Source organism: Thunnus maccoyii, chromosome 19 (genome assembly GCF_910596095.1).
Source record: "Thunnus maccoyii chromosome 19, fThuMac1.1, whole genome shotgun sequence".
NCBI lineage: Eukaryota > Metazoa > Chordata > Actinopteri > Scombriformes > Scombridae > Thunnus > Thunnus maccoyii.
Genome location: NC_056551.1, coordinates 19405944 through 19418267, shown reverse-complemented (window position 1 = coordinate 19418267; position 12324 = coordinate 19405944). Strand labels below are relative to the sequence as shown.

At 39.7% G+C, this 12324-nt stretch overlaps 1 protein-coding gene across 2 annotated transcripts; it reads right to left on the bottom strand.

Annotated features, from left to right (window-relative positions):
- Nucleotides 1–1750: 1750 nt before the first annotated feature.
- On the bottom strand, nt 1751–10828 carry kcmf1 (potassium channel modulatory factor 1). 2 transcript variants are annotated; one of them, XM_042396110.1, is made up of 8 exons: nt 10628–10828; nt 8252–8419; nt 7877–8016; nt 6254–6355; nt 5928–6111; nt 4438–4732; nt 3089–3394; nt 1751–2795 (listed from the first exon to the last, which is right to left on the bottom strand). In XM_042396110.1, the coding sequence occupies exons 1-7, from the start codon at nt 10641–10643 to the stop codon at nt 3130–3132; spliced, it is 1170 nt and encodes a 389-aa protein (XP_042252044.1). In that variant the 5' UTR covers nt 10644–10828; the 3' UTR covers nt 1751–2795; nt 3089–3129. The 2 variants fall into 2 exon arrangements, with proteins under 2 accessions (XP_042252044.1, XP_042252042.1); XM_042396108.1 differs by lacking the exon at nt 1751–2795 and having other exon boundaries at nt 2918–3394; nt 10628–10827.
- Between the last annotated feature and the right edge of the window lie 1496 nt (nt 10829–12324).

Here is a 12324-nt window from a genome sequence, read left to right as displayed (position 1 = left end):
TACATCTGTATGCAAGAGTGTGTGTGTGTGTGTGTGTGTGTGTGTGTATGTATGTGAGTGTGTGTGTGTGTGTGTGTGTGTGTGTGTGTCTGTGCTCTCCTGGCAGATTTAATCCTGCTTTAATCAGCCAGTTCTATCAATCAATCCAATGCTTTGTGCATCATGTGAGTAGCTTATCCACAATTAATGGAGATGTTCCTTGTGATACTGTGCATTTAATAAAGGTGGTATGTCTTACAATACGCTGTGTGCTATCAGCTTTCTTTATGTTTCCAATTCATAACGTTTGGAAGTACAATTTTAAGCAAGTGTGGACATACGCTACTCACAGGGATAGTCAACATTTAGGGAAATGAGCCTATTTGCATCCTTGCCAAGTATTAGATAAGAAGATGGATACCACTTTTATATTTGTAGCTAAATATGAAGCTACAGCCAGCAGCCAGTTAGCATGAACTGGAAACAGCTATCTCTGTACCAGCATCTCACTAATTAACACATTATTCCAATTTAATTAAAACAAGTTTTTAGTGAAGTATCAATTTTACTCTTGGCAAGAGAGCAAATAAGTGTATTTCCTCTGCCTCACTTCCTCAACATTTGCCTGAATTAAATTCTTGACACAATTGAGATTGAGTCTATCATCTTTTTAAATGTATTTTTCCAAGTATGTTTTGTTACTGGATTCCAGTCACTCTCATGTGTTTTTTCATGCAGTGATTCATTTTGTTGGATTTGGCAGAGAAACCAACAAGGAGGCTGAATTGTCTGGTTTAAAATATATTCACTTTCCAGTCAGTCAGCAAAATCCAAAAAACAAACTCCAGCTAACTTCCTACTAATTTGCCCTCACAACAAGATTCATGGACAATCTGTACACCACACATTGGCTGATTGACATGTAATGTGTGTTTGACTACTGCTTATGTTGGCTGGCTTCTTTAAAACGAACCAACATGTCATGAAAGGTATCCCATGGGCACCATTTGTTTCTAACAATAACCTCTGAGGAGTGACAAGGACAGCTGCCCTAAAGGGCCTCACACACACACACACACACGCACACACACACACGAGGAAAAACCAACAGCAACAGCTAACTGTTCCTAGGCAAGATTATTACACTCATGCATGTATCGGATAGTAAAGTAGTGTCACAGTTGACATATACAAGTCTATAGACAGAAAAATCCTTCATCTACATACTGTGAGACCTACCTTTGTGCATTGCAGCATTAGCTGTAAAGAGCTCCACCATGACTGTTGCTCATAGGTGCAGACAGATTGGTGGGACAGTTGCTGGGTCAATCCATCAAGGGTGTCTTCCTCAACACATTTATCTCATGTCTTACATGAGGGGTCACCTATTGCCCTCTGAGAGGCTTTAGTGTGCCCGCTGGGTGAAGAAGAAACCCCACTTTTGTCACACCAAAGAGTGTTAGGTGGTGACTGAATACTGCTCAGCTTACTACACAATTATTATGGTTTTTGAAGCTTTGTCATGCTGGCTGTGTCTGCTTTTATACTCTATTTTAAAATGCTGTATGCTATTTTATATATGTCTTGTGTTTTTCAGAGCATTAACGACAAAGTTTATTTTAGCTGTAATTCAAAGTGGCCAGCTTTATATTCAGAGGCTGAAGGGCTCTTCAAACTGGTATAAAGTTTGTCTTTGGTGCACATCAGCTACACACAAACATCTGTGTAATCACAACATCAACAACACAACGTGCAAAAGGTGTGATTGTCTCTTGGTTTCATCAAAAGCTGTGCGCAGTTTAGATTTATTTTATTCTAAATTTACAGTTTTAAAAAAAAGTTTGCCCATGTCTTAGAACCATTATGAAAGTTAACGCACAAATTCAATATACATCTTATTGTATTTTACATAGGAGGGTAAAAGTATAGGCATGAAGGTGGCATGATTCATTATCAAGGCTCAAAAAGAATCAGAAAACAAACATGAATAAATAGAAAGTGCTATCCTTAGCAGAAAAAAAAAACAAAACTGCAGTGTGGAAAGTCTCAAGCTCCTGTTACCCAGCAAAGAAATAATTCATACAAGCCATCTAAAGCATGTGGTCTGACACTGGCCTGTACATAAGAGCGAACGTCAGAAAATAGCGTGAACGAGCGATGGACAGAGTTGGGCGTCTGCACTTATCTATGAATTATAACGTATATGGTGTCTACACAGCTTATCACTGAACATAAACATCTAGGAAAAATTCAGAGGCAAGCTCTCTTTTCTTCAGTTCCTAGTAGTCGTAGCTCTGCTGCCCGTCAGCGATCGACATATTCAGACAGTCGTCGCTGGCGAATCTGGGCAATCTGGAGCTGAGAGACAGACACATTGCAGCATTTCTTCAGAAGCTACCGCAGAGCCCAAATTGTTTTCTCTTCATTATATGTACTCGTTCAAAAAAAGAGAGCCTAACAAATTATATTGTTAGACGTTAAATTTCAGCATGTCAGTTTTGTAAACTACTCCATTTTCAATACTTGAAATAACCATTTAGAAACAGTTGAAAGCTTTGGGATATTTAAAAAAAAAAAAAAAAAAAAAGTTTTTAATGACAAGGTCATTAAAAGTCATGCACGCTGCAAATAACTGCATGCAGTAGTTATGGTAACCCATCCAAGCACTTTTTATTTATTAATAGTCATAAACACACACAGCAGCTTCATCAGAGGCGCCTATGCCCTCTTGACTTTTGAATGTGGAGTATTTATACGGAGAGCCGTTTGCATGTCACAGGAAGCAAGGGTCTGCCACAACTGCCTGTAACATTTACCTGATAAAGAAAAAAAAAAACGTTATGTGGATTGATTATCAACTTCATATATATTTTATATATATATTTATATATTTCTCTTCTCTCGCTCGCTCACTCAGTTGCTATTGCGCACTCGCACATTTATCCCACTTGCTCTCATTTATTTTTGTTTACAATGTAACAAAAATGGTGACAGGCCTGAAATTACAATCACCAAAAACAAACTCAGAAAATAGAGGGAGGGAGGGAGAGAGGAGGGTGGGCCGAGAGGGGGGGGGGGGGGCTGCTGCTGTTCCCTGCCCATCACTGACAGTTGCAACACAGAGGACACAGTCTGCTTGATGCTCGGACATCAAAGAGGAGGCGGCGGAGGCTCCTTCCCCGTAGAGCTGCTCTCTCTGAGCTGGAGGTTCTCCAGCGCCACATCTAAAGGCATGATATCCACGCAGCCCATGGCTCCGAAGTCGGCGAAGTCTCGGCGTTCGTCCTCGTCGGAGGAAGAGCTCTCTTCGTGCATCAGCGTAGACAGAAGCAGCTCCTGGACGAACAGGCTGCGGTCTGCGCGCTCTCCTTCTAGAAACTGCCGCTCTGCTTCGGACATCTTAGGTTCATTCAACCTGGTGAAAACAGTTAACATCAGTTTAATACATTCAGGTGATACACTTAAAGTGAAAATGTTTTTAAATCAGTGGCAAAGGGAACAACAGGCAACATATAAACTTGCCAATTTCATGTTAAGATGTGACTGAGACTTCCATGTAGGGAGTAGGGAGGAACCACTGATTATTTTGATTGTGATAAATCTTAAAAAGTGTTGTCAGTTAATCTACATGATTCATTGATTTACCTTTTTGACTACACAAGTCATCAAACAACTCAACAGTACTTTAGCTTTGTGGAAGTCCTCAAAAGATATAAGATTAATGATATTAAGATGGAGATACAGTTAATCGTTTTGTTACAAGAACTACAAATGTCTTCCAAGCTCTCATATTGGCTTCAGCTTTTTGGCCTTTTGTAAGTTAGAGACCCTGAACGTTTTACCAAAAAAATGGGTGTTAACAAGTCATTTTGAGAGGATAAGGCAGTTCATATTCTATATTTTCCTTCTTGTCTACATGAGAAGACCAAAACCAACAATGACCTTGATTCTACTAACAAGTATTGTGTGTGCCTGATATATCTTATTCCTCTCTGTTCTAGACCTCCGTTTGTTTGAGTAACATTTGCAAAAATCTAGTGTCCAGCTGTTATAAAGAAATGATTTTGCCTTTTTTAAAATTAAAATATATATTTGTGATCTTTTAGTGGGATTTGTTGACAGCAAAAATATAGAATATCGCCAAAGTTATTCTTTAACATCAGCACAGTAACTTACAAACTAACTGTAACAAGATGTGCAGGTTTTCCTGTCTCTAAGACAATGTTTAGCACACATGATCTCTGATGGAAAATTGTATTTTCCTATGAACATTCATCATCATGAAACTCATAATCTCTCCAAAGTCTGAGATCCTGGAAGCCAAGGTGAGGCTGAATTAACTGCCAAAAGGACATGACTCCTAGCTTTCTTTGACAGTATATTAGCATATACAGTATAAACAATGAATTCACAAAAAAAAACATGAATTTTTCCAGCCTGTAAAACCTCCTGACTCACCGTGCTAATAGGAACTGGGAGCTGTGGGACGAGGACGAGGGATTACTTTCACCCACAGAGGCAGTGTTGGCAGTGGCTGTGCTGGGTGGAGGGATGGCGTTGCCGGCGTTGCCTGGGTTGTTGCTGCGTCGTGTGGCGTGGCGGCCTGTCTCCACTTGCTGTCGTGCTGCCTGAGCCTGCTGCCGCTCCAACTGCAGTTGCATCTGGAGCTGCTGGAGCTGGGAGGCTGAAGGCCCTGATGAGTTTATTTGCCCCCCTGCTGCACGCCGCACACCTGACAGCTGAGACAACAACTCTGCAGGAGACACAACAAAAACAGACTTCATTGTTGGCCGTTTCTAAATAAGTCATGATTTCAAAAAACACTATGTAGATACCTGTAAAAAGATATGAATGACGGAGAGAGAAAAAAAAAACAGAATACAGAGATTTAGATGGGGTCAGACATGTTCATTTGACTGGACAACATGCTAGGCCAATGATGATATCATTTCTGACTTCTGTTTTCTAAAAGTGAGGGAAGAATAGATTAAAAATCATAAAAAAGGTAATTACTTTCAATTGTGTCTCACTGTCAATACTAGATTCTATCCTGGCAAACATACATTGATTACACAGTCACTGCTTTTAGCCTCACACACACAGAAAAGTGCCAAAAACACATGTAGCTTCTTCTGTTCTTTATTTAACCGGGTGAAAGTCTCATTGAGATTAAAATCTCTTTTTCAAGAGAGACCTGGCCAAGACGGCAGCATAAACAAAGACATTATAACTCCGTCTTGTAATTTTTGGGCTAAAAACAAAAAAACAGTATCGAATGAACTGTCTGCTTTGTATGAGATGTATAATAAAGTATTGCAGTACAAACAGTACAGTGTTATTATAAGAGGATATATAGTTCATTTTAAAGACATGATTATTGTGCTACATATGGACAGAGATATATAAACTAAATTCAGTGCAAAACGCAGTTTAAGCTGGAAAGAGGAAAATTTGCAGATTATAGCAGGCGTTTTCATTTAAGTATGAAGTTTGTCTTGTAATGTTCTTGACTTATTTTGTTCACGATAATGAGTCTAATAGAACTGACACCATAGAGGTGAGAAATACAAAATATTACTGTTATATTTTTATTGTAATAATTTTCATTACCGCTGAGTTTTATAGTTATAATTATTTAATGTGCTTTCTGTAAACTCAAAGGTTTGACAAAAAATGCTGGCAAAACAAATACAAGTGATGTATGTAAAGAAAATATTCAACCAGTTTTGGATATAAATTCACCCAAACTGAAAATCTGAAGCTACAAGCAGCTAAAAAAAGTTCATGTACTCATCTAAATGGAAAATGGATGCTAATCAGTCCTAAATGCAAAGGTTTTAATCGTAAATATGTAGTTTCCTCTAGCAGAGCGACCGAACTAACTGGAGGATTAAACATTACTCTGCTGGTTCTGATAATTAGTATGCCGCTGTATCCCTGACTCTCACCTGCAATGGGGTCCATTGCTTCTCTGTTACTGGGGGTGTAAGTGGAGCTTTGTGATGAGGAGGATGAAAGTCCCCCTGTGGAGCCGCTAGTAAAGTGCATATTTGTCCGCCGTGCTCTGGGACCGCCCAGTCCTCGTCCAGGGTGGAACATCCTGCGTACATGCCGAACACTGCTGGACTCATCTTAAACGAGGGCTGTTAAGGGTAAATGCAGTAAATCTGGCACATTGTTTAGTATCACAATCAATATTTTTTGGACATTTGATCAATACAAGTTAAAAACATCTAAATGCAGATACTAATGTGGTGAGACACAGAAAGGATATTAAATCTCTTGGCGCTCTGTGTTCGAGTGTGAGGTGAGCTGTAAAGTCATCTGTGACGTGGTTTGGGTCACCGCCTGGCAAGGCAGCACATATTGGACAGATCTGAAACAAGAGAGAGAAAGTTAGAGCTTCTGTGTTGTCCAGTGGACTGACTGACACACAGTTGTTTCACAAAATGTTGTCATGTCAACCAGACACACACAACACACTGCATTGCAGAGGATCAAAATGTTTTTATAAAAGAACATTTCACCACAAATGACTACTTATCTACATAAAAATCAGCATACTTTTGCTCAATGAGCCTGTCCCACAGCGCACACATAACAGTTTCTATTGTGCATCTTGTTCTCAATATAACACAGCAAATGTCATATTGTACATTAACATATACAAACACGGAGATAAGTTTCAGAGACACTTCCTCTTCAACTCCTATCTTTTTCTCTTAGCACCATTTTTCTTTTGGTTCATCTTTGAAAGATCATGTTTAAAACAAACAAACAAAAAAACAAGGTTGGCATTATTCTATATATTTCTTATTGTTAACAAATCCTATGAAAAGACCAAAACCAAGAACAAATTAATCCTCCTAACGAGTATCATCTGTGTTGACAAAGCCTGATATACTTTATTCCTCTGTGCTACGGAGCTCCAGCATTGTCCAAAAACTATTAAAAAGTGAGTCATACTGTTGCACTAAGTAACATGTTCCTTTATTACAATGAACATGGCCACTGTAGTTTATTTTGAGCCAATCAGACAGACACAGTCCTGCTGCTCTAAATACTAACCAGAGCACCAGATGTGTATTAACCCACAGCTGAAAATAGTCCCAAACAAATGCACCATTTACTCCTGTAATGTTTACCATAAACTACAGCACTCAGATTTTTTTTGTGGAAATTGCTGGGTTGTTCTACAAAATTAAAGTATACATTTGTGACCAGTTTGTAAAGATTTACATGAATAAAAGGGCTTGGGGCTGAGTGCCACAGAAAGGGTAGGGAAGCCATAAACTATTGAGAGGTGGGATATCACATTGTTTTGGTCTTTTCATGAGATTTGTTGATAATAATAAAAATATAAAATAACGCCTGTCTTATCCCTCAAAGCCTCACTGTTAAACACTGACACTATCTGCTCTAACTATTAACACTTGGCACTGGTGGGCACCTGGAGCACAAATACTACTAGTCGGCTCCACCTGTGGGCTCCAAAGGTCACTTTTTTTTTTCCATCACTGCTAGTGGAGCTGCTGTTTATCGACAGACTACCTGCGAGTCAGCAGTGGCTTGACCCTTAGTCTCACTTTTCTCAGTTTACTCAGCAGCGGACAATGCTCGTAACGCTCTGACTACAAGTAATCCATAAATGTCTTCAGCATGTACATTCTGGGAAGTTATGTGCAGCACTGAACTGTAGTGACCCCAGCAGATAAAGATTTTAAAATTTCAAGATATGTAAATGGATGGCAGACGTAAACTGCTGGAGGCTGCTTATAAGAATTAAGACAACATTTGCAAGTATTGTTGACATTATTGAGATATGGCGCCCATGACTAATAGATAAAAATACCTGTAAATGTATGCTCCAATACCTAAATGTGTGCAGTATACTCACCACCTCTGTGGAAGTCTCTGCATGCTCTGAGGTGACATGCTCCTGTAGGGACGTCTCTGTGTAGCCCATCTTCCCACAATAAGGACATGTGAATGACTGGGGTTGCTCTACTGAAAAAGTGTCTCCTCCATAATACAAGTCTGCAAGAAGACGGTAAACACAGCAGCTGTTATTGTTTGTCAATCAATATTTCAAAATACAATGGTCTCAGTACACTAATCATAACTGCAACCAGGATGGATGATTTGTAATGACATAGTAGATGACAGTCAAGTCATAAAATACAATAACTGTATACGATGCAGGCATGATGAATATGTCTGTTGATCAGTAAGCCACACAAGTTTCTGTCTGGGCTTTCAGCCAGGCCCTTACCATAGTCTACCCTGGTTAATATACACTGCATGGGGTGCTCTGTGGTGTGTCTTGTTGTTGTGGCTCCGCTCTCGTAGCACGATGCACACAGGTCGTAGTCGTAGCAAATTAAACACTTGAACCGTCTTCCTCTAAAGTTCCCTTTTAAACACGCATCACAGCTCACACCTGCAAAAAAGAAAAAAAGAAGAATGAAAAGAAGAATGTAAAGTCAAACATGTAGACCTGACAATAAAGTTACAAATTCCTTATAACTGCGCCTGTGAGACTGACTGTAAGAAAGCAATCTCTATCCGTCGGTCAGTCTCACTTACATGAGCATGTGTTTTGGAGTGGCACCAACCCACAAGTGCCAGCAGTGAAGAAGTCTGGCATTCCTGTGAACTTCACAAGCAACTCAAAAGGCACGACGTAAACAAGCAGTTGAATGCTTTTTTTTTTTCATTTCAGATTTTGTTACTCTTTTCGAGCACAGTCCACACATTTTCAAGAAAAATATCTGCTTTTTGTGCTTGCCTTTAAGTAAATGAAAGGTAGAAAAAGGAAGAAAAAATAAAAATGGAGTGCTTGTCCATTCTTTATTACGTGAAGAACTATTCAAGCACTGGCTCACTACTCCACAGAAACAACCAGTTATTTTCTGAGACATTATAGTTAGCATTATGCATAATATCCAACCTTGCTGACATTTCCCTTTAAGGGAAAAAGCATGTTGTTTGGGAAATGTTGGATAATAGGTAAGCAAATACTTGGGGGAATTTCCTCTGTTGACTCTTCTGATGTTTTGCAACAACAACAACAAAAAAACTTCAAAATATAAAACAAAAAAAATCTCCACAAAAGGTAACATTTTCTAACCAAGCAAACACAGTCCTGAACAAACAAAATCAACTGGCAATAAACAGTTATCACCTCAGCATGTTGATTAAGGGTTTGGTCGCACCATGGGAGGTTTTACAGAGGCGGACAGAAATAAAAGTTGTTTGCATTACCTGAATAGTAAAGAAACACAATATGGCTTGATGGAATGCCCTCCTCGCTCACTCACAAATGAAACCTTGTCTGCCTGGGGGATCACTGAGTGTCCTCGCCTTAAAAACTAGCTTGTCCACTTGGCTTAATTAAACAAGCCCCTTTGTTGTCCATCTTTAGAGGACAGGTTCACAATTTGTCAAGTACATCCTAAAACAGCAGTCAGGGTGTCATATGAACATTCAATTAATCATTCCTCCTGTTCATAATGGCCATTAGAAGATCCCTTCATTATGCACTTACAATTTAAGTGTAGGGGGCCAAAACACAGTCTTCTAAAACTTTTAAATGCATTTCTGCACACAATGACTGTGTGGACACACTGTGAATTTTGCCCCCCCATCACTTACATTGAAACTGCGTTTGAAGGGGATCTTTTAATTGCCAGTATGAACAGGAGGAATGGTTACAGCAAGGAAAACCTCTTTCAGTGTTTTATATGGGCACCTGACTGTTGTTTTAAGACAGACTTTGAACATATTACTTGCGTATTACCTTGGTCCCACTGTGGCTAACTATCCGTACTGTGCTCATGTTTACAGTACAACACACGGTAACACCTTCTGAGGTAATAAAAACAGGATAACCTCTCGACTGGCCTGCTACAACTAACGTTAACGTTACGGGTTGACTGAAGAGAGTCACAACTCCAATCTGGTTTTCGGTTTAACATACCGTAACTTACGGTAACCCTAGCTAGCCACTAGCTTACCAGCCAGCTAACTTAGTGACTTAGAGATTGGTTTATATTCAGAGACTGAGGCCTCAGACTTTCTGTCTTCTTCTTGATGACAGTGCATTCGCTAACAACAGCAGGTAATGTGACCAGACGGGACAGTGTGGCGCTAACATTAGAGCTAACTTACGGTTACATTAACACACACCCCATATATGAGCAAATACATATGGTAGTTTTATTCTTTATTAAGACAAATCATATTGTGCAAATAATAAGGTTATGACTGCCGGAATAAGCAGCGTCAAGTTGCAACACAAACGACTCCTTATGTTAGCATACATTAGCCTGCTCGCTAGCCCAGCTAACGTGAGGTAACGCAGCACCTAGCAACGGCTAACTGCTAAGCTCCGCTATGTTGCCGTATCATTGCGAAGCGGTTAAGTGAAGTAATAACCGTTTGCCTCGATATAAGGACACATGAGACATATGTGTACGCCACAGCTGCTGACAGCAAATACGTATGCTGGGACAAGCCTGGACGCAAGCAGCGAAAAGCGCAACAACCCCCTGACTTGAATAGGAATTAGCAAAAGCTAGCCGAGGAGCTAGCCGCTCAGGTAATGTAGCCTCCAACCAAGCCGCTGTAGACGTGTTTATCTACTCACCCTCATGTCGGGACATCCTACAAACAGCAATACAGCCCCTCCGCGGGCTCCCCAGCGCGCTGAACGGGGGACGATACAGTTTTTTGAGATACTAAACTGAAAGAAGCCTTCACCCTCGCCTCTTTTTCGAGCAAGATGGATCCGCTAGCAGCTTACAGTTTGTTCTGCTTCCCCTCCCAGAGTGTCACTTATCGCTAAATGTTGCGGCTGAACACCAGGCGGCGCACTGCTGCATCACCAGGCAGGCCATTCAGCTGGGACATCTCCCCCATTAAAAAAATACAGAATCTATAATAATAATACAATAATAATGCATTTAATTTGTCCTGCACTTTTCATTCACAGTGAATCTCAAAGTGCTACAGCGTTAGAAATAACATAAAGAAAATAAAAAGATGTAAAAGCCTCCCTAAATAAAAAGGTTTTTAAGGCTGTTTTAAAAGAGTCTAGGGTCTGTTCTGCCCTCAGATGGTGAAGAAGGCCGTTGAACAAATGTGGTGCAGCAGAGCAGAAGGTTGGAGCTTGGTCTCGGAGACCCAGAGGAGCAAGCTGCTGGCAGATCTGAGGGTGCGGATGGAGGTGTGTGGTTTTCATTTCAGAAGTTTAACTGCTGGATACAAGATGTCTCCTTGTTCACTGAAAAGTCACTTCTCGGTGTATGTGCACTGGAGGCTTCACGTTTCCACATCACACTTGTGTAAGTTGACTATAAGACCAGGATTGGCTTCAAAACTGGTTGTTATGTCACATATCATGCTTGTAGGCCCACACCTTAAAATCAGATTTTCAATGAGCACAGAGAAACTTTCCACTTTCAGCAGATGAATGTGAAAACAGCTTTCTAGTGTCGAACTCTCATAAATTCGACAGTATTAGTATGAAAATATATTTAAAGTATTGCAGTAAAAGTACTGATTTCATCCTTCTGACTGATATATTATTATATATGACATCATTAGATTATTAATACTGAAGCATCAGTGTGTAAGCAGCATGTTACTGTTGTAGCTGCTGGAGTTGGAGCTAGTTTGAACTATTTTATATACAGTTAGCTAGTTTAGTCCAGTGGTTTCCAATCTAGGGGTCAGGCCCCTCCAAAAGGTCACCAGATAAATCTGAGAGGTTGTGAGATGATTAATGGGAGAGGAAATCATGATTTGGTAGAGCTGTTAACAACTCATAGACTGAAATGTGACCCCAACTACACACTGCATTTTGTAAGACGTCAAAAGCCAAAAAGGTTTGAATTTAACAATGTGTTGTATTTTAAAAGCTTGTTATATTATCCATTGTGTCAAATCTTCATCTGAAAAGTAACTGAAACTGTCAAATAAATATAATGGAGTAGAAAGTACAATATTTCCCTCTGAAATGTAGTACAGTGGAAGTATAAAGTAGCAAAAAAAAGGCTATCAGAGCCCAAGGTGACATCTTCAAGTTGCTTGTTTTGTCCAACCAGCTGTCCAAAACCCTAAGATTTTCTATTTCTAATGATGTAAAACACAGAAAAGCAGCAAATAATCACACCTGAGCAGCTAGAACACAAGAAAGTTTGACTTTTTTGTGATGAATGAATGTCAATAGACTAACTGATTAATACACTAATCAGTCTAATGTATTTCAAGAACAAAATTGTTACTTTTTCATGTAAGAGTGAGTGTCAGGAGAGACACACAGTGTTTTAAATTTAATTGACA

Coding starts and splice junctions, on each gene's coding strand:
- kcmf1 (XM_042396110.1), bottom strand. Junction 4,733..5,927: donor AGCAATGGACCCCATTGCAG/GTGAGAGTCAGG, acceptor TGTCTCCTGCAG/AGTTGTTGTCTCAGCTGTCA. Junction 3,395..4,437: donor TCCCAGTTCCTATTAGCACG/GTGAGTCAGGAG, acceptor TGTTTTCACCAG/GTTGAATGAACCTAAGATGT.